At 35.6% G+C, this 23,425-nt stretch overlaps 2 protein-coding genes and 1 non-coding gene across 3 annotated transcripts in view; 2 read left to right on the forward strand and 1 right to left on the reverse strand.

The window, feature by feature from the left end:
• The window catches only part of LOC137406527 (lipopolysaccharide-responsive and beige-like anchor protein), a 102,537-nt gene that overhangs the window by 20,487 nt on the left and 58,625 nt on the right, over window positions 1-23,425 (reverse strand). Inside the window, exons 35-39 of the mRNA XM_068093116.1 lie at window positions 23,253-23,361; window positions 22,740-22,876; window positions 6,675-6,789; window positions 6,284-6,502; window positions 2,026-2,138 (exon numbers count right to left, since the gene is read on the reverse strand). Coding sequence (XP_067949217.1) covers window positions 2,026-2,138; window positions 6,284-6,502; window positions 6,675-6,789; window positions 22,740-22,876; window positions 23,253-23,361 — 693 coding nt within the window. The remainder of the gene's footprint in view (window positions 1-2,025; window positions 2,139-6,283; window positions 6,503-6,674; window positions 6,790-22,739; window positions 22,877-23,252; window positions 23,362-23,425) is intronic.
• On the forward strand, window positions 10,438-20,012 carry LOC137406528 (protein mab-21-like 2). Its single transcript, XM_068093117.1, has 8 exons — window positions 10,438-10,559; window positions 10,843-11,003; window positions 13,820-13,982; window positions 16,077-16,244; window positions 17,437-17,604; window positions 17,772-17,948; window positions 19,011-19,179; window positions 19,450-20,012. The coding sequence occupies exons 1-8, from the start codon at window positions 10,496-10,498 to the stop codon at window positions 19,661-19,663; spliced, it is 1,284 nt and encodes a 427-aa protein (XP_067949218.1). The 5' UTR covers window positions 10,438-10,495; the 3' UTR covers window positions 19,664-20,012.
• Window positions 16,409-16,490, forward strand: Trnas-uga (transfer RNA serine (anticodon UGA)). The gene has a single exon. It is a non-coding gene; the product is annotated as a tRNA-Ser (tRNA).

Raw genomic sequence — 23,425 nt, forward strand, 5'->3', positions numbered from 1 at the left:
ATGCTAGTTATTGGTACCATCTCTCCTTGATAAGCTGAAACCTTTTCCTGCATGTTTATACTGATAAACTAATACTAGTTATTGGTACCATCTCTCCTTGATAAGCTGAAACCTTTTCCTGCATGTTTATACTGATAAAAATCTATAGCACGCTTAAGATATTGCCATATTTTCCTCAAGTGCGACCAGCAACTAGTTCACCTAGTATTGTGCATGACAACAAGACAGTAAGATCTGCTGTTAATCCGTCTGCTCTTGTGGTCATTTGTCAGGATAATTCCGATTGGTCTACACACATTTTAACATCTTATTTAAACATAGAAACCCCAGAATTTAAAGGACCAAGTCTCGATCACGGCCATTAAACTACACTTCCACAGTATTTATTGAATATATGCCATTAAAAGATTATACTAGACTTTCACAGTATTTATTGAATATATGCCATTAAAAGATTATACTAGACTTTCACAGTATTTATTGAATATATGCCATTATACTAGACTTTCACAGTATTTATTGAATATATGCCATTATACTAGACTTTCACAGTATTTATTGAATATATGCCATTATACTAGACTTTCACAGTATTTATTGAATATATGCCATTATACTAGACTTTCACAGTATTTATTGAATATATGCCATTATACTAGACTTTCACAGTATTTATTGAATATATGCCATTATACTAGACTTTCACAGTATTTATTGAATATATGCCATTATACTAGACTTTCACAGTATTTATTGAATATATGCCATTATACTAGACTTTCACAGTATTTATTGAATATATGCCATTATACTAGACTTTCACAGTATTTATTGAATATATGCCATTATACTAGACTTTCACAGTATTTATTGAATATATGCCATTATACTAGACTTTCACAGTATTTATTGAATATATGCCATTATACTAGACTTTCACAGTATTTATTGAATATATGCCATTATACTAGACTTTCACAGTATTTATTGAATATATGCCATTATACTAGACTGCTATTATTTGCTATTAAAAGATAAACTTGCACAAATTGCTGTAGATTTTATCAGAAAGTTTCTGCATTTTTCTATAATTGTTGATTATTTTTTAAGTGATCTGACTGCCAGGATATTTCACGATTAAACTCGATAGAACTTCATAGCGGCAAAAACGCTCAGAGCAAGTGAAAGTGCGATTATGGCGTCTTTAGTTGCGAAGAGACCCACAGAATAGAAAGGCATAACCCTGCAACTTGAACACAATAGCTGATATCAACTATAGCAACGATAACAACTAGTGATGTCTTTTTGCATGTATTTTTCTTCTGAGCATTTTAGCTGCGATCAAGTTTTATCGATTTGAATCTCGAAACATCCTGGCGATCCGATCACCTCAAACATAAAAAACAACCGCAAATGATGGAAAAATACTGATGCCTTCTGGTAAAATCTACAAATATTTTGCGCGAGTTACGAAACATTTTATCTTAAGATAAAATGTTACATAAGATAGATTATTCACTGGAGGTTTAAAAAGATGCTGTGCCAGCTCAAAGCTAATAGTTGAACATCAACATGATAATAAATGACATCAGGTAGAAGACCTAAGGCTAACTTTCGCTAAATATCCATGCAAATGGCAAAATCTGAATGGCAGATAAGCACTAATTAAGACAGCTGTGATAGGTATTACGAGAGGAGAAAGCAAGGTCGAGGGAGATGAAAGTGCGTGGTGAGACTGGAACTGGCCTCGTCTCCCACCAACTGCCTTGTCTGCTACCGTAATGGCAGCGCTGCATTCACTGCGCCGCCTATACCACTTACAACAGTCAGATCTAATGTGAAGAGGAGCCGGCACCAGCAGGTGACTGGGACGTTTTTGCTCATTCTGTCGGCAGCATCAAATATGGATGATGTTTATTCTAACGCAAGGTAAGTGCAATAATTTCTTATACAGTGAAAAAAAATAGATGAGAGAGATCTAGCCTGTTATAAATGTTTAGGTATGTATAGAGAAGGGGTTGGTACCTTGGAGAGGTCTCTGTAGTTACTAGGTTCACTGAGGTCAATCGATTGAGAGGTGAAGTTACTGAGTATCCAAGGAAACACGGGATACTGGTTCAGGTCATTGTAGCTTCTGCCTGTAAGTACGTGCCATCAGTACAAAACCAAACTCCTCCGTTCATTTTAAATATTACATAAAATATCAAACAATTAAATAATTGGCGTGGGCTAAATTAAACAAGAACAATGTTTAGCATTCTACCAAATGGCCTCAACAAAGTTTCATAGTTTATATATATATATATCGAAATATCAGTTACAGTATTAATTTTAATATATGGTTCAGTAAGGAGAAGCGCGTTATTATTAGGCCTATTTCACTTTCACAGATTGTACACTACAAGACATAAGAAAAAAAACAATTATTGTATTTTTAATAGTAATATTTTACAATTTTTACATATAGCTTACTTTATAGTAGTTTTTTTATTTTTAATATAATAAATATTTATTATTCTCAAGATGGTCAACCTGCGCAACGATTGACTCCAAGTGTTGGTTTTCAACTGTTTTAATATAATTTTTGTGTGTTATGTCATACAGGACTGTGTGCGCTCTTATTAAATCTATGAAAATTTCAGTGTTAATTTTGATGATGTTTCCATCATAACAAAATAGAAAAGTTTTGTTGCTGCACGTTGGTGAACAATGATATGAAACAATTATCAGCTATAGAAATGTATTCTGGGGAAAACCAACCAATCGAAATGCATCTCGCGCGCGATAAAGTTGTGATAGAAAATGTCTTGCAATATCGCTCTGCGCGAGCTTGCTGAACGAGTTCTAGCGCAGATTAGTGCCACGCAGCGCGATATCGCACTAAATATCGCCTAGTGTGTTTGTACCTTGAAGCTAAGTTTTAGTATGTATTTTACTAAACTAAGCTTTAATTTCGCCATCGTCTTAATTTTTATTACCTGCTTCCGGTTTCCTTTTCACTTTAACTGATAACGAATAATGCTGAACTGAGAGAGAGAGCGAGCATCGTATATCTTTCGGGCGTTGAGAGAGGGATTTCGGCAAATTGCATATCGGCATCTTCGTTATTCCGATGTATTCACCACACTGACTGCCGGTGACAAAAAAATCGTATTCCAAATAGTAAGGCAAAAAACGGTTTAACATCGTAACTTGGGGACTGCTGTACTGATGAAACTAAAAAATATAGACCTGCACGATTTGTCTCCCCATGCCAATTCGGTTATCGACCTCAACTTCAATCGAACACCGTTTATAACCGACACACATGAGGACTCATCACGGTGTCAAACGATGTCACAATTGCTTGCGGTTAACCTGACACCGAGGCAACCTGAACATCCTCATTTCATGAACATTAACTTCAGATTTTGGTAATGAAATTTAACACTTTCACTGCCAATCATGTACAAATTCAGGTATATGCCCAGTGCCAGCCATTTTACCGAAAATTGCCGATATTGCTTCATGATATGTATTCAGTATTTTTTTCAATTTCTATCTAGAACATTTTTGTTACATATTTTATTTTGATAAAATTTTAACCAACATTGCTATGCAAAAATTCAATGGATCTATACTTTGTGCGATGATAAATTTATGTGAAGCTACGATCGATGCGAAGCTAAAACGATTCTCCCCAATGTTCCTTACTCTTACAAAACTATTACTTTCACCACTAGCAGAAACAGTGCTGCTACTTTAATTATCTGTATAATCACGAAAATCTGCGATGGCTATGTCATCAACATAAATAATTACCTGTTTTCTGACTGGCGCGTGGTATTAACTAACTTACGCAAAAATGTTCGGTTTTAGATTAGAAAGTTTAAAATTGCTTCGTTGTTTTAGGCTAATTTTATAGAGATTTTCGGACAACACTGTCAATTTCATAGAAGTTTAAAAGACCGTGGGTTATGTTGTCAGCGAATAATAAAATCTGGTTACTACGTAATTGCTGGGAAAGTCGCAATAATGCGTCTATGGCAGTGGACCTTAGAAAACGCATAAATGCGTTTATTGCAACGGGAGGAATAAACAGCTTTCGATAATGGTTAATATCTACGTGTGTGTAAAGCAAAGATTAAAAAACCTTTCAAGAGAAAATAATGTCCGTTTCCATGGAAGATTCTGTGTAACTGTCCAAGCGCGCAGGCACAGTTTTTATGATATGGAAACCGAAACCGCACCAAAATATCGCACTTCAAACTCCCACCAGTTAACCGGTGTTTTCGGTTTTGTCCGATGTCAGAAAATAAAAGATTCGACTCGATTCAATAGAAACTAACCGCAACCACCGGATCAAACCGAAACATCGCGCAAGTCTAATAAAATATGTAAGAGCCTGTGGCCTTTTATAAATATTCTCAGTATATTTAATGTTCTGTGCTTTCAATATTTAATGTTGTGCAATATAACACGAAAAGGAATTGTCCTACCGTAGTTTTTCATTGATAAACAGAAATCTAATTAAAAGCGTATGATTTTAGAAGTATTGAAACAGCTTGTAAATTTGTTAACATTTAAAACAGCATCCATATTTACTTCCTCACCACGCTAGTTATCAAACAGGCTAGTAAAGTACCGCTATTGGTTACCATTATTGACAACAAAACAGCAACTATTTTATTCCCATCTGATCATAATACTGATAGAGATACGCATAACAGCGGAGAGTCAGAATACCCTTGGACACTTATATTTCGCTAGTATTTAGTTTCGTGAGTAGCTCACAGAGTAAAATTTCGAAGCAACTTAATTTCGCAGCTCTGATGAGTGCGAAAATATAGTTATGTGAAAATAAATGCAGTGGAACAAACATAATTATATTCCTCAGGTTCGGTTCACCGATAAAAAAATTCAATTTGCGACTAGTTTGTAATTGTGAACCGCAGGTAGAATGATGTGGGCAAGGTCGATAATGCAATTTGATCGCTTGCTGCCATTTGTTTCTTGGACTATCAACAGGCCAGTTTTCACTGGGGCAGCTGGCCGGCTGAGCCGCCCTAACTTTTTGGGAATTTTTTACGGTAAGTACAGTCCAACTCGAAAAACTCGCCCTCAGATAAAATGTAACATTTCATCTCAAACAAGGTCAACTCAAACGGATTTGTTTGGTCAGTTCCAACGCAATGATAAATTCCTTCAGATAACTCGACCTCAACATCCTTTATTCGAAAAGTTATTTGCCCAACGGCCATGGACGCGGTTTTTATCGCTGTAGAATGTCACTTCATTTCAAGCCATAGAGACAAACATCAACTTCTAGTAGTTCTTAGGCATCATTATTATCATCATCAGAGGCAAAACATTTTTTGTTAACGACTTTTATAAAGGTTTGCAAAAGATTCAGTTTTATCAATCACCCGCTTGGCCGGGTCCCATCGAAAGCGTAAAAGCCTCCGAATGAACTTAAAATAAAATCCGCAAAATTGATCTTTGTTAAAACGCTCAAAAGGAAAAGATGTTTTTTTTTCTGAGCATATTAACTGCGGTCATGTTTTGCCTATTTTAATTTAAAAACGTCTCGTCAGTCACATCACTTAAAACAAAACAAATCTAAAAAAATTACAAGTTATTGAAGAGGTGTCAGTGGTGAATCCAAACCTTTCCAGAGCCATGCTGCTTGTGTAGAACTGCGAGTGTCAGTGCATGTGTCTTATTTTCTTTCAACACACGGTGCTCACTGCATTGATTGACGTCCCCAGCAAACGATAACGCTAACTAATGCATGTGCATTGACATCAAATTCCTATCATTATAAATCATTCCTAATGGGAAAATAATCCTAAATAATTGCAAAATAATAACGTAATAAATTTTGACAGTCAAATTATTTTGTCGGTTTATATTTTAACGATGCTATAGTGGTCGTTAAAAACGTTAAAATAAATGTCGTTATAAAATTCAATTATACAGTATCAATGAACAAAGCTATTTAGTTTCGCTTTTTCGCTCGTTTGTTATGATAGTTTAGTTTCGCACATGAAACTTTCGCGAGAGGATGACACGGCGAAAACGCGAAAGTTAGATGCCGCGAATACATAAGTGTCCTAGGGTAGAAGATACTACCAGCCGCGTGTAATACTCTACAACTGAGAGTTATACTGTAGATGGGGTGGACTCTATCCTCCTCAACCTACAGTATATTTATCTAATCAGAACCTTTTAACCTCTACCGACCCAGCCATTTTCTAAGGGTTTCTCTACATAACACATTCAGGTTATAGTTGCCAAAGCTTACCAGCCATGGTGTTGAGAAACATAATATAGTCAAAGTTTGAGATTTCCCTCCGCTGCCACCGTTGTGTCATATTTGATTGCTTGAATATCTGGCGAGGAGTGGCGAGGGAATGCTTACGAGCGGGCTTCATTCCATACTTGCCTCCTACACCAATGACTGGCAGAATTCCGATCACCTTTTTCACAGTGTCAAAGTCAGGCAGAGAAAAGAAGATGGACGCTGCAAAAATAAAACTCTAAATAAATTAATTATTAGCTAGAGAAGTCAAAGAAATTACTGTTTGGAATAACTATTACACTGTTGGATGAATCACGAGGAACTGGAAATTAGGGCAACTCCTGCAAAGTAAAGCAAACAACACAAAACACTGACAACTCGCTGATAGACTTACTTCTGTTGATGAGAAATATCTCTATAGCCCTCCGTTCAAGAAGGTAGCGTCTCGTAAATGCTGCCCTCATCTCCTGCATGTTCCACCGACCGTGCAGTTCTATGTATTTCATCACCTGGTCAAAATAGATATTGAAATATTACACTCTGTGGTTAGAATATACATTAGTTAGTTATATATTTCTATACGTATATATACAAATTACTTTATTGTCAATAATTTCATTTCAAACAAAAATGTTTTTAAATTATGCCATAAAACATACAACAATCACAAAACAAAAATAAGAAGGGCAACAGTTAGACACTAAAATCAAATAAATGGTTTGACATGTAGTGTATTATATATAGTGTTTAAAATACTAAAATATTGCTACTAAAAGAACAGATATTAGGTAAAAGATTGTTAAAGCAGCTAGAAATCTTCCACCAATAAAAATCCATTAGTCATTTGTTAGTTATCTCCTGAGAGCAAAACTAATCTTATCACACACAAAATTTACGTAGATGAAAATGCGTTTTCATTGCGTTCAATATGCTGATGATACAAAGCTCATAACCGTATAGTATATGCTCTAAAACAGATAATTGTGAACTCCAAGGGTCTTGTCAAGTTCATTTTTCAAACTATATCCATGTGATGCTCCAATTATAACAACAACCTTTAAATATCAGAATGTTGATTGGCAATGGATCAGTGCCTTCCATTGAGGAGAACACTAGCACCGCAAGTACTCCTTTCCATGTAATCACACAACCGATAACTGACGCAATGTTAAGCAAGACAAAGGCAGAGACAAAAGATGGAATCAAATGTTGACCGACTGCTGCAGCTGGCATTCACCTTGCCTTGTAGACTCGCTGACAGTAATCTCAAACAAGCCATAAAAGTGCATCTACCAAACAATCCGAGAAGCCAGAGTGGAGATTCTTTTCAAATAATTGAAAGTAAATATTACTAAAACTGCGTGAGAGGTGATCAATAATGAGATTGGATGAGATTGGCTAACAAAGGCTGATAAATCGCTGGGAATATTGCTCTAAGCAAGACTGGCTCAAACTATGACTTATCAATCAGATACATTTTCCCACAACTCCTGGCAATAGTAATTATGCTTTAATTGTAAGGAACAAACAAACATTTCTACCGTGTTGAATTCTGCCTGACATACCGTTTAGATACTGCCCGACAATTGACTAATATTTAGTTACATTTTTCATGTTAAAAAGCCAAATATTTACTGGGAGGTAATTGCTAATATAAACAAGGCAATTATCACTCATCAAAGCCGTGCAGTAAAACCAGTGTGCTAATAGAGCGCGCTGCCAGGGACCGCTGACAAGCGAGGCGAGGGTAAAGAAAACTGAGTGCTTTATTGAAGCTAGAGTCAGCCAGTAGCTCCAGAGCATTTGCTAACAAGGCCAAATTAATCATTGTGGTTATGTTTTCTGGCCTATTATTTTAATAGGTTGCACAGAACTTTAGACGCATAAAATAGACTACAGCAATTACAAATCAGACATACAGCATGCAAACACAAAATACAAACATACAGACATACATACAGCCATACAACATACAGCCATACAACATACAGCCATACAACATACAGCCATACAGTATACGTACAGCAAACAGACATACATACAGTCATACATCCATATAGAATGATGATTCCTTTCCAGTAATTCAACCACACCGGGAAATTTATGAAACTCTCACATGCAATTCTGCACTAATAATACGGATTGGGTGAAACCAGACAAATTAAAGCTACAAAATAAACATAACAATTAAACCTCTTGAGCCAAAAACTAATGGTACATCCTGAAATTGCATAACGATCTATCTTTCCTAACTCTATGCCTCGACAGATGTAAAAAAAATCAAAGTTGACATTAAAAAACGGCAGAAAAATACAATTGAAAATAACGATATTTTGACGTTATATAGCAACTTGCTGCCTTGCAAATACAAGAGATACTAGTACCTTTCAATGCCAAGAATGATGAGCCTAACGATAAATTATTCAATTTAAACTGCTAAAAATAGACTCAGCTCCTTTCTCATATCAAACACATTACTTTTGTTGCAAATGCAATATATACCATTAATTATGTTTCATAATATAAGATTTCAAAACATTAGTTTTTACATAAAATGCTTGCAGTGCTATTTGTAAAAGAAGTTTTTATGCATTTTAAACACCGAATACTCACATTCAGTAAAAAATGCCAGACTGTAAACTTTGTTTTGCATTATTAATGATGTCCTGAAAATAGGACCAGCAATCCAGCATGAACCTGAGTGGCTGGGGCTTTTACTCAGACTTTGACTATGCTCAGCTTTATCCTTCACGAGTACAGCCCTTACGAATCGAAATGTTTTTTTATATAAATTTTGCAAATTTGTAACTTTTATTCAAGTAGAAAATTGTTATTATTGTATTAATTGTTATAGCTGCGCATCATGAGAGTCATCATGAGAGTCATCATGAGAGTCATCATGAGAGTCAGCGCGAAGGATGTAGTTGAACTCAGGTGGTCAGAGAAGATAGAGCATAAACAGGGTAGTAAAATAGCGCCACATCTATCCATTGTGAAATATTCTGACTAGACAGGCTCGACAATTTCTATACAAAACAAATATATACATACTGCAAAGAAATGACGCAACCATATCTTTTGTCCCTTTCTTCTTGTGCGTAATTATCAATATTCATGCCATCAAAATTATACTCAAAGAAGCTTTGAAGATCAAAATTAATTCACTTTTTAAATTCTCAACAAGGCTAAATAAATTATAAATTGTCATCTTTTTAACATCTAATACTTGATATTAGAGTAAAACAAACATGTAGTATATTAGTGTAAAACAAACACGCGATCACAAGTTAATTGTATAGTAATTATTATAACAAACTACTAAGAAAGCTTCATGAATCTTTCTTTTCAACATAACTATGATTTGGTCTTGAATTTCTAATTTGATAACATGAACATTACAGGTATAAAAACAATAGTTTTGAATCTATATATAATGACAATGCTCATATATTTTTGCATCACAATTTGTACATTTTTTTTACACCAGTGCATAAATAAAAATCAAACAATTTAAGATTAGAACATAGCTACTTGACATACTAACGCAGTAACTTCAAACAAGACATATTGTCACTGTACATGAACAGTGAGTCGACATGGGAAAATCTACCGCCCTGCCTAGAGCATTGCGTGGCAGACAAAAAGAGGCAAGTGCTTGCTAGTGCTCGTGGAATTCCTAACTCATCCGGCACTTAGCTCTAATTGTCACAACATTGTCCTACGCAAGAGCTCGCTAAAGAGCCAATTACCTCCCCTCTCACAGCGTATTATATACTCATTTCTCTAAGTATTCTATTGGCTAACAAATATAAAACGAACAAGTGATTGGCCACTAAGTGATTTGCAGACCAATCAGCGGGCCTAGTTTGAAAGCTCCTGGCAATTCTCACCAACATTATGAATAAATAAATATTGCTAAAGATACGATGCTTTTCTCTAAATACCGGCATCTATGCAGCAAGAAAGGACAGCCTACACAAACTCATCAAACATTTCAACAGTAAAGGTCGCACCGACCATGTAAGACCCGTTTATAAGATACGTTCTTGTCTCATTTATTGATAAGAGGGAAATCGAAGAGTGAAAAGGAAGCCGACTTCATATGAAAATCCGATAAAAGCTTTTGAGAATTTATAAAGAATGCTGGATGAGGATGTGAGACCAACAGCATACGAGAGTCTGACTAAAGTGCCTAACTTGCTGTCGGTGGAGCCAATGAACTGCATGTACCATAACTCTTACAGCTACGCCTCTGTTCGGACTCCTATTATAGACACAGGTAGATAACTCGGACAACGGCACAGCAATTGTTCGCCAGCTAAGACCAATAAAATTAACCTGGAGCCTTGAAAAGTTATAGAGTATTGCGCCTCATAATTACCATACGCTGAGTTAAGGCTGAGTTAAGGCTGAGACAGGGATAATCATTTTTCATGAGCAGTTGATAAACAGATTCTAATTGCTCGTGTAAACAATTGGATAGTTATAGATGAGTGTTACTTTGAAGCCATCTTTTCGACTAGAAAATTACCATCTAACCCACCAGTGTTTACATATTTCAGGTCTACTTGTGGAAGGGCACGCGGCACCGCTGCCGGTGTATGATACGCCGTCTCCGTCGCACCACAGCAGCGATGGGAGTACAAACGCTGCAATGGAGTGCTGTCAGACAACAGAAAACCCTTACACCGCTTATGCACACAATTCTTCCTCGGTCTACCAGGTACTACGCAAGTTCAGCTATTAGTTAGTCTTTAAAGTGTATTCGTGCAGCTGTTTAATTAAATAGATATATTACTATGTTATATGCGCTATTATTTTAATAATAATAATTTTCTGCCAGTGCATTAAATCAAATTGCTAATAAATACATGAAGTCGAGACAAGTAAATAATGGTAATATTCTTACCGGAAGGACTAAAACCAAGCTAATAGAATGGGTAAAAAACAGGCAGTTTTTGAGACAGTTGACAACAGATGATATGGACTATGGTATGTAGATTTCTTCTTTAACCAAAAAGTTGAATTGATCTTTAATAAAATCGGTTAGCAGAAAATAAAATAGCTCTACCAAGTTTTCTTTTGGTCATTCTATATTGTATGGTGAGGGGAATGTCAAACTTACAATACAATATAGATCATCAAGAGAATGCTTATCATCAAGGCCAATCGCTTAACAATTACCAAATATTTTTACCATTTTCAAACATTTATGAAAATGGCTTTTCTGAAAATTCTCACTTTAAAGGTGTGATAAAACAATTTTACAACCTTTAAAACTGCATCCCTTATTTTGTCTTTAACATTGCCAATTACACACTTTTACTGCTGCCTAGAAATATTTCATATAAGCACAGACCGTCAATATTTGAAAGAGTGAAACTATGTTATATTTCTAGGACACCTTTGCCATCGTTTGATAACTTTCAAACGATGGCAAACGTGATACGATTTCACTTGCAATATTGTAATGCAGGACGTAGATAACATTCTACGTCCGCAGCTCACTCACAACTGCATTAACTCAGAGAGATATATTTTCACTAAGAATATTAATCATCTTAAACAACGTTTTACAAAAGCTTGTGATAAAAGACAAAGGAGTGATTATAGGAGCTGCTAATAACAAAGTTTATCAGTAAGCTGATTGAATAGTTGACTATGTACTTTAATAGCTACATAGCTTTAACGACAATAATGTTTATTTATAATTGATCCGTGCTACAGCTTGTTTGGAACATTCTTGAACCATTATAAACTATTCTCCTCAGAAATGATGTTATTTATCTCGTGTCAAATCTGGAAACACTTGTGGTCATTACTGCAGTTGCACCTATTTCCATATTAGAATGTACATTCAAACCTTGACCTACCATCACTGGGCGATACAAATGTACAGTCAAACCTTGACCTATCATTACTGATAGACACAAATGTACAGTCAAACCTTGACCTATCATCACTGGTAGACACAAATGTACAGTCAAAGATTGATCTATGATTACTGGTAAATATGGATGTACAGTCAAACCTTGACCTACCCTTACTGGTAGACACAAATGTACAGTCAAAGATCGATCTATGATTACTGGTAAATATGGATGTACAGTCCAACTTTGACCTACGATTACTAAAAGATACAAATGTAGAGTCAAACCTTGATTTACGAGTAAGGGTAGATACGAACTTAAGCCAGTGTCTAACATACAATGTCTGAAATTTCTCGAAACTACCTTATTTGGGATCAAAAATAGAAAATATTAAAAAAATTAAAAACTAACTGAATACAAAGTCAATTCAGGTAATTATTCAAGTTATACCTAGTTTAAGCAGGCTATATTATGCCGAGTGTTCTATATATCACTCCCTCTACTACCTCAGTGCTGAACCTTGTGTATCTTCTGTCTCTAACAATAAAACCAACTTTTACTATTGTTCCTTTTGTTGGGCCCTTGGATGTATTAAATAAAATACAGTCTTATTTAAAAATTTCCTCCAACATACAATCGTCTTAACGTAATTACTAGAAATGCCTACATTTTCATGTCGAGGTTTGATTGCGTTTAAACCTATAATGAATCATATAGAAACAGCTTTAATACACACCTTGTTACAGCCAAAACAAGATGAGCTCATTTTTATGAATCAACAGGAAATTTCATTGGCTAAGTTTGGCTAGCTTGTGAGCTACTCGGAATAAATGGGCTGCATTGTGAATTATATACTTCCCTACAATCTAGCAATCGTACTTGAAGATGACACACTTGGCCCAAACAGGTTGTTATCTCATAGACTGCATTATAGACAGACTGAACATGTTTGTACCGTCTTTAGCTATCGCTAACTATAGCTCTCTCAGGAATATGACAAGACATTACATTATTATTTATCAAGGACAGTAAGTGAGTAATTGAGTTAGTGAGGACCGAGAAGGCATTAAGGTAAATGTCATGAGCTGTAATGGGAATGACTATTCTTTCGCGTATAACTTCATGGAAAGACGTGCAAGCTTATCCTTCATGTCAATTACCCAGAGGAAACTTATATGTAACTATCACATACTCCCTAGTCTACCTAACAACATCAATCATGCCGACGAACAGTCACCCCGCAAATAACCGTAATGTTCTCCTGCCCAAAACTATCAGAGCTATAAAGCGATATACAAGTAATATTTATATTCATCAAAACTTCTTTGGCAATCAGCATTCCAGACGAATTAAGTAACAAAACACCATCGTCTCAAATAGCACTGGATACAGAAGGCTTACCAAGTCCTGTCATGCTGCCTACCTTATGTAAAAATACTATTCTTGTGGTAGGTAATACATGGAAACTCTCCGAGTATAGACTTACCAATCCAACTCAAGTTTTCGTTTAATACCAATTAAAGCATATAATATTTTTCGACTGCATGAAAATTATATGTATTAGGAAAGAGGAATGTATGAGATATGAATGAATGAATTGGTATGGCATATCCCATGTTTGACATTGATCAGCCAGCCTGATCTCTGAAGCATCATGACACTAATGCAGTTAAACAACTATTGGCACGAGAAAGTGATGCCGAATAAGATGGCTGTACAACAGAGTGTAGAAGAAGTAGGCATAATACTCCAGAACATTCTGCGGCAAGTAGAGATTGAAGAGCCAAGGTTCTCATGCACACTAAATAAAACTACGAGGGACAGATATGATGGTAGGTCTGCTATGTCAATCTACATTTGTCTGTGTTGATCTTAACGGAAAAATCATGTCTGGGCCAGCATTTGGTTTGAATTTCGCTGTTGGCCAGAATTTCAAAAGAACTGTGTTATTTAAATATACTTAAAATTGGAGTTGTCAAAGAAAGCAACGAATGTTCAGTTTCGACATTGATAGACACCCATTCTAAAGTGCAATTCTACCAAACGTCAATTAAAGGCGTATACAGTCAAATGTCGACTTGTGGTCATCTCTATGTGCAGATCTTTTAACGTATGACCCAGCGTTATATTTGACCATGCTTGTCTCGACATGAGAGAAAAATTTTAACAAATTTTTTTCAAAATTTGTTGGAAATTGACACGCTACGTCTAAAATTTATCGAAACACTGCAACTAATAAAGATGGTAGAAACTGAAAACAAAACATGATAATAATAAACAAATGTTAATTAACTTACACTATATTTCATCTGGTGTAAGTAGAAGGTTTGCTGCATCTTTTATCACTCATCTTATAGGGGGAAGCTAAACGTTGCCCCACCTACATTTTACAAGTAAGGTAACTATCAAAACTACTTATTACTGATGACTAGCCTACATTGTCAATTAAAATTTTACATACACTTTATGTTTTTACATAATCTTGTTTTTTCCCTCTCCTTCAGCCTCAAAGATTTCAAAAGTCAAATTTGTATTTAAACATCTTATTAACTATAATAGCCAAGGTGGATGTTGAGGTAAATGTGAAAGTAGATATATCAGTGTGGATGTGTAGAGGTAAATGTGAAAGTAGATATATCAGTGTAGATGTGTAGAGGTATATAATATGTGAAGGTAGATATATCGGTGTAGATGTGTAGAGGTAAATGTGAAAGTAGATATATCAGTGTAGATGTGTAGAGGTAAATGTGAAAGTAGATATATCAGTATAAATGTGTAGAGGTAAATGTGAAAGTAGATATATCAGTGTAGATGTGTAGAGGTAAATGTGAAAGTAGATATATCAGTGCAGATGTGTAGAGGTATAATATGTGAAGGTAGATATATCGGTGTAGATGTGTAGAGGGGGCCTAAATGTGAAAGTAGATATATCAGTGTAGATGTGTAGAGGTAAATGTGAAAGTAGATATATCAGTATAAATGTGTAGAGGTAAATGTGAAAGTAGATATATCAGTGTATATGTGTAGAAGTAAATGTGAAAGTAGATATATCAGTATAGATGTGTAGAGGTAAATGTGAAAGTAGATATATCAGTGTAGATGTGTAGAGGTAAATGTGAAAGTAGATATATCAGTGCAGATGTGTAGAGGTATAATATGTGAAGGTAGATATATCGGTGTAGATGTCTAGCGGTAAATGTGAAGATAGATATGTCGGTGTAGATACTAATGTACATTACATTTAGAGCTAGATAGTGAAGTTGATGACAAAGGTAGACCAAAGCAGAAGGTAGATGCTACTGTGGTAGTAATAATGCCAATAAGTTAATTAAATACTTTTTAGTGAAAATCGTTTTATAAATAAACAATAGCCACAACTTGCAGAAAGACCACTCTGAACATATCCCTTGGAAAGTCACTGAATTGCTCGTACTACCGTTACAATATAACTATTTATATAATTAATTATAATAAATCATTTAATTGCTATACAGCAATTAAATACCAAATAGTACCCAGTATGAGACCGGCAACAATTCAGGCTACCATGGCTAATGACGCTGACGTCAAACATCCAGCATTCGTAGCAGAGAATGCAATGTTTGACAGCAATATATTGTGCCATGCATTCATCATTTGTTGTGATATGGTATATCCCAGTCAATGTCGGACAGTTATGCTGTAAATATGTTATAGGAGAGGTGTTAAGTTTGTCCGCCCTACTGACAACATGTCAGACCGAGCTTGATGATTGCACATAACAACACATTGAAACAAGACTTGCTTTCCTTGCCTGTTGCATTCATGTGCCAAGCACTTTCATCATCATTTCACAATGTATATAATAAAACAAAGCCAATATACGAGCGAGAAGATAAGCGCTGCACCGGTGTGCCAGAATTTGAAAATATTCACTTGTTTTACAGGTTTAACTGTAGACTCGCCGACTGAATTCAGTATACTTCTCTATTTGAATCACATGGCAGTGTTCAGCTTCATCGATGAGGGAAGTGTACCAGGGTGTGCAGCATTGAAATTGTCTGACGGGAGAAAACGAAGCATGTCTTTATGGATAGAATTCATAACTGCCTCCGGTAAATCTGCTTGCCATTTTTTTATGTATTATGTTATACCCCACGCTCTATAGTTATGAAATAGACAAAACCTACGCAAGCCCTAATGACAATTAAATTATTGGTTAGCAACTGTCAATAGATTAGCCTAATATATAAGTACATAATTCCTCCCTGTTCATCTAGCTGCGATGGCCGAGTGGTTAAGGCGTTGGACTTGAAATCCAATGGGATCTTCCCGCGTAGGTTCGAACCCTACTCGCAGCGAACCATTTTTATGCTTTGTGATTTCATATTAATAATTGGATATAAGCACAAGCATATCTTAAGCCAGCACTTTACTGATATACCACAATTTGAAAATGTCCACATATTTCACAGGTTTAGCTACATTAAACCATAACTGTCACGAACAACTTTTATCGTTGTTCCTAGGTAAATCAGACACGCTAATTCCGATTTTGTATGTAAAATAAAGATTACTCCACTAACCTTCAAAGTCATTTAGGCTTTTTTAAAGTGTTTCAATATCCGTTTCGAAAACAACACAATCGGCATTACAAGCTCCGCCCATAAATATGTGACGAAACCTAGCTTTTTCAGGAACGGAAGTTAGGAATGTTTAGTCCGATTTAGAATAATAGAGATGGGTGTCTTAAAACCCATTTTTTATCTAAATCCAGCCTGTAAAATAATTTCAGATTTTTATGAAAGGTATATAAGCTATTTAAAATTGCTCGTAGCTTGTTACATGACGTTTAAATGGGCTGGACGCCGAGGAAAATGAGCTCAAAAAGCGCGGTTTTATCACAAGCTAGCGTTGTTATCGCACTTTTTTAAATAGGCAATGTTAAATAGCTCATCTACCTTTCAGAAAAGACCGATATTATTTTTAAGACTGAATTTAGATATTAATGGATTTTAAAACGCCCATATCTATTATTCTAAATCGGTCTAAACATCCCTACGTAACTTCTGTTACTAAAAAGCTAGGTTACGTCACGTATTTATGGGCGAAGCTTGTTATGCCGATCGTGTTGTTTTCAAGACCGATATTAAAACGCTGTAAAAAAGCCTTCATTACTCTGAAAGTTAGTGGACTAATCTTTATTTTGAGTACAAAATTGGAATCAGCGTGTCTGATTCACCTAGTAAATACGATAAAAGTTGTTCGTGACAGTTATGGTTTAAATAGCTTTCATAAAAATTACAGGGTATTTATCAGCAAGGAAGATTCGTTCGAAGTTCTTTGCTTTGGTGGCACAAGTACTGGAGAAAAACAAATACAGCGGCGTAAGGATAGCTGAAGATGCAAATGATGTAATAATCATTATCAAAGAAACCTACAAAGTGCATGTATCACCTGCTTTCGCATGGAAGGGTAATATAATAATCATTATCAAAGAAACCTACAAAGTGCATGTATCACCTGCTTTCGCATGGAAGGGTAATATATATGAAGCTATAAAATATGAAGCGGTACATCTCCTCAAAATAATGTGATAACACCATGAATAAACAATATTCACCGAGATTTATATATTTTAGGCACTTGGCCGGGAGCTGTAGCAAACTGGGTGATCAAACATCAGCTGGCATGGCCGAGTGTAGAACTAGCAAATGAGATTATGGTAGAAGGGATAACCCTCGTATCAAGAGAAAGTATTTACATGAAGGACAAACAGACATCTTCGGAGGGAGATGCGTGGCTCATCGAGTTCACAGGTAATACCAGCTGCGTCTATATTCTTCTAATTTAACTTAACAATTTAAAAACAGGCCTTTGTTGTCTCGCCACAATTCCTAAGTCCTAAAAATAGCTCTATGCCTCACTTTGATCTAGACCAGGACTCTTAGACCCGGTGACTACTAGGCAGCGTTCTTAGACACCGACAGCCTAAAAGTGATAAGATCGCAACAGCAATTTATGATACAGGAACAAATGTGAATAGGACTGGCTCAGACTAATGGCTACAACCCATAAACAAACAAGGGCTAGGTGGTCTCCTCGCTGATTAACGGCATGCAATTAAAATATTTTAAATAGCAATTACTGCCTTGTTTGCAGTCATCATTTACACGAGTGAAGATAATTTGTTCTAGTTATAAAACTAATACGGCAGCGTTGCATATTACAGTTAATGAAATTCATTAGAGTAAGCTTAAGCGAGTTGTCCTTATCATGTGTGTTTTCAATACGACAACCTAAAGACGAACTTGCTCAAAAGTTTGTATATTTTATCAAAAATAATCGCTCTTTTCTTTCATTGCCATTATTTTGATGTTTGAGGTAATCCAATTTTCCAGGATCGATAATACTTAAAATCATATCATACATAAAATAAAAACGATAAAACTTCATCGCGATTAAAACGCTCAGACCACTCAACAGTACGATTATGATGCCTATAATAATAATAATTATAATGATATCTATAATTGCAAAGGAACCGACAGAATAGAGACGCGTAACGCTTCAACTTGAATGCAATAGCCATGTAGCAATAGCACATGTTTTTTTCTGAAACTTTTTATCCGCGGCCCAGTTTTATCGATTCGAATCTAGAGACATCCTGACAACCAGATTACCTCAAACATAAAAAACGATCACAAATGATAGAAAAATAGCACTATTTTCTGATGTAATATACAAAAGATTTGTTTAAGTTCATTTTTAAAGAACCAGAAGCCTTATTCGATTCCATCGTCTCTGATGCTCGTCTCTGCGCTGATACAGTGTTAAACAATAGCTGAGCTATTCCCATCAACAAGATTGATGAATTTTAGATGCTGAGGAGAGATTGATGTACAGTTATGATACAAACCGTAAAAAAATACTGAGCATACTAAAGTGTCTGAGGGACAGACATCTACAAGTTCAGAGTGGATCGACGATCACTAACCACCACCTAAAGACCCTCCTACTGTTCGAAGGGGAAAAGCACCCTTGCGACAGGTTAGTTTTGAAACACTCCACTAGCTGAAACCATGACAATTCGATCTGTTGAGATTTGGAATTCATTTTACACATACATGTATGTATTAAATAAAATAACGAGGCTTATTGTAAGAATCTAGACACGAAACCTCTCCTAGGTGTTTTCAATGCTATGTAACTAGTCAAAACTGTTAGAAAATGCGATACAAAACGAAGGTTTATGTGGTCAATATTAAGAAAGAAACATGACAGAGCCATCTGGTTACATCCGTTTCCTTTTGTTGACAGTGAATGGCAAGAGGACCATTACGCGGATAGAATACACAGTGTCCTCCTGCAGTTAACAGCCTGCCTCCAATCACACGAGTGCCTACACTATTTTCAACCAGGCGTTAATCTATTCAAGGGACTCGACAAGAAAGCGATGGGAGTAAGTGCACGAGCTGTCTGGGCTATAATCAGACGAATGGCGATAAGCAAATACTGTTGGGACGAACTCTAACACCTCAACATAAGTTTACTTCTAGACTCAACCCCATTTTCTATTGTATTAGTAAATAATTCCCTGCATTCCTGAAACAAAAAATTTCAGAAATTGCTAATAATACGTCTTTCGTCCAGGTATAGGTAGTGCACCCATCTCATGACTTCCTGATTAGCCATAATCTTTATTCAGAATACAAATAATTTATTTTCTGTAGTATTTATTTAAGGAAAACATGTTTTAGTTGAGCATACTTCATCAGGTATCATGTAGCATATACATGTATAAGCAAGACGGTGATGCCTACCTACAGCACTTCTAGTTCATACTTTAGGACTAGAATTAAAGAAGCTCGTCACCAATGTCTGGTCACATATGTAGTTAGCATAATTTTAGCTATTATATGCTTACACTTGTGAGGATTCGTAATAAAACAACAGATAAACATCTTGTTAAACTCTTGAACTCGGTTAACACTTGGAAGCCTAGGCCTGGGATCATTTGGGGAGTTGCTTTTCCACTGATCCAACAGCGGAGTAAACTCTGCTGGGTAGTTTCGCTTTGTTTTTCCACACGTCAGTTTATGTAGGATTACAAAACTCCTAGTGCTTTGTGCTTAATAGGTTTTGAGGCTAATTCCGGAGTTTCAGTCGATTGGCCTATTAATTCTTCAGATATCATCAAAATATCAAACGAGGGCATTTCTTAATGAATGAGAAATGAAAATAGCTGACAGAACATTAGTTGCTAATGACACCCTGGACACCTTGTTTCTGATCTCTTTAAAACAAAAAATCAGAAATATACAAAGCTAAAAAGCTTCCTCTCCTCAGCACCAAGAGCTTCACAATAAAACTATGAACATCTATGAGACTCGGCGTACTGCAATCATTGCTTCGTCAGTTACCTCTAAAACATCGTTTGTTTCAAAGAGTATGAAAACAAAACTATTTACTTGATTTATAATTATTTTATTGAGTTTTGAAAGCTTGGAGCTTCAATACGATACTCAGTTAAAAAGGACTTGTGCTATTTTCAGTACTTTCACTGTGGTTGGATACTTCTGTACACAGTGAAACTACTGTTAACTGCTATACTGTTAACACTGTTAACACTGTCCAGGATCAGGGGACCTTCTTGTAAATACAAGATTAGGCTTGAAGTTTTAATGTATATTTTATGCATATATTGCTGAGGAGAATAACCGATGATTCGAGACACGAAATGGGAAGGTCTCAGGAAGAAAGGCCATGACTGGAATAAATGATCTAGACCCGTCGAGACCTGTCGCACCACTATGATAATGAATGTGACATTTCTACAATTGCTCTCACTTATGCCTTTTGTCGAATTAAGCCTTACTAATGCTGGCTGCCAAATTAAGCTCATGAAAATAGTTGGCTTTACAAGGTGGTCTAATTATCCCTAACGAAGTATGATCCAGCAGTCTCCAACAAGCTTAATTACATTCATAAAGCTTTAATAGCATTTAACTTATATCTAGGAGCTGTACGTGTTACACTCCACTGAGAGGGGGAAATATATATCCAAACGAACAATATACATGTATATCTATCGGAGCAACAATAACTGGTGTATGTGTTACAATAATTACTAATAATGAGATATGCTTACAAAATTTACTCATTGACAACCAACAACTTTACCACACTATATTATATATATATATACTACACTTATAATTATTGTACTTATTATTGTATTTATATATTATATTTTGTCAGTTAGCACCCTTGTGTGAGGAACACCGGTACAAAATTGTCTAGACATATTTTTGCAGCTCTTACTTGTGAAACTCTTCAACACGGGGTCTCATTTCTGGTAACTATATTTCTATATTAAGAAATATAGTTATCAGAAATGAGGCCGTCTAGTCGAACGGCGAAATCGATAATATTTGTCGTCTGCAACTAATTTTACTTAACTACAAAAAATTAAGCGTGGCTTCTGTAGTTCAAATGTAGTGATTCTTATGCAGAACTTTCCCTTGATTTCAAAAGACTGTGGATTAAAACTCGAGGCAAAAACAAAGCTTTTGCAGTATAATACTGAATGAACATCAGTCAAGAATTAATTAAAATGAATTTAAAGACATAGCAAATGGTTCAGTGATTGAAAAGAGTAGTGAAAGAGCAGAGTTTATAGCGGATACCTTGCTAGCCCAATGAACTGACAAACACTGTCTACTTTCGTATCAAGATCATTGGCCATTCTGAAAGAATCACAGCTGACATTAAACCATAACTGCCACGAACAACTTTTATTGTATTTACTAGGTAAATCAGACATGCTGATTCCGATTTTGTAATCAAAATAAAGATTAGGCCACTAACTTTCAGAGTAATAAAGGATTTTTTATAGCGTTTTAATATCGGTCTCGAAAACAACACGATTGGCATAACAAGCTCCGCCCATAAATACTTGACGTAACCTAGCTTTTTAGGAACAGAAGTTACGTAGAGATGTTTAGACCGATTTAGAATAATAGAGATGGGTGTTTTAAAATCTATTAATATCTAAATCCAGCTTTAAAAATAATATCAGTCTTTTCTGAAAGGTAGATAAGCTATTTAGCATTGCATATTTAAAAAGCGCGATAACAACGCTAGCTCGTGCTGAAACCGCGCTTTTTGAGCTCATTTTTCTCGGCGTCCAGCCCATTTAAACGTCATGTAACAAGCTGCGAGCAATTTTAAATAGTTTATATCCCTTTCATAAAAAACTGAAATTATTTTACAGGCTGGATTTAGATAATAATGGGTTTTAAGACACCCATCTCTATTATTCTAAATCAGACTAAACTTTCCTAACTTCCGTTTCTGAAAAAGCTAGGTTTCGTCACATATTTATGGGCGGAGCTTGTAATGCCGATTGTGTTGTTTTCGAAACGGATATTGAAACGCTTTAAAAAAGCCTAAATGACTTTGAAGGTTAGTGGACTAATCTTTATTTTGAGTACAAAATCGGAATCAGCGTGTCTGATTTACCTAGTAAATACAATAAAAGTTGTTCGTGACAGTTATGGTTTAAGTATGGCTTGTTTGGGAGCACTGACAAACTTGATTTGTCTTACCTTGTCACCAATCTTCTTATTCTGTTCATCCTCCTCATCCCACTCAAAGAATACTTCATGCTTGGTGATGGAAAGGGTACCCGCTACAGCAAGCCCGTAGGATACTAAATGGCACTTGGTCGTCAATGCCACAGGGCCTGCAATATAATGCATGCGCTACATAAAAACCAGGACATACGATGTAACAACGTGCAACATTAGGTAAAGAAACAGCTGTTATAAAACAATGTGAACAGGCTGTTGAACCTATTAAGATGATAACCTACAAAATATATGATAAATTAAACTTAATAAAAATCTGCCCAGGGCAACAATATTTCAAGACAATTCATTGCAACTAATCAGAATTTAGTTGATATTAAATAATTCCTATGCCATGATATAAATTCTATGTTAAGATGTATAATATACTAATGTATATTAAACTATGTATAATAATGCCTACATTAAAAATGTAATACGCGATAAGATTTATATTATAATATACATTTTTGTTGTATGTAAAAGACTTACCGATGACATCGAAATCAGGGTTAGCGTTGTCACTTTCATCATCAATAGAAATATCAGTCTCTGATCGTTGTCTTTTCAGTTTGAGTTCTGCGTGGAACTCCTCTCGTGCCTAAGGTACAAAATTATAAATTATTCACAAATCCTATATACAATGTAGTTCCTACAATGTTCAC

The sequence above is a fragment of the Watersipora subatra genome, chromosome 10, assembly GCF_963576615.1.
Source record: "Watersipora subatra chromosome 10, tzWatSuba1.1, whole genome shotgun sequence".
Classification (NCBI taxonomy): domain Eukaryota; kingdom Metazoa; phylum Bryozoa; class Gymnolaemata; order Cheilostomatida; family Watersiporidae; genus Watersipora; species Watersipora subatra.

What these genes read in the sequence shown, in the direction of transcription:
- LOC137406528 (XM_068093117.1), top strand. Translation starts at nt 10,496, where the DNA reads ATGAACTGCATGTACCATAACTCTTACAGCTACGCCTCTGTTCGGACT. An exon ending in GACTCCTATTATAGACACAG is followed by an intron (nt 10,560 to 10,842) that starts GTAGATAACTCG and finishes TACATATTTCAG; the next exon opens with GTCTACTTGTGGAAGGGCAC. An exon ending in GAAAAGCACCCTTGCGACAG is followed by an intron (nt 19,180 to 19,449) that starts GTTAGTTTTGAA and finishes TTTTGTTGACAG; the next exon opens with TGAATGGCAAGAGGACCATT.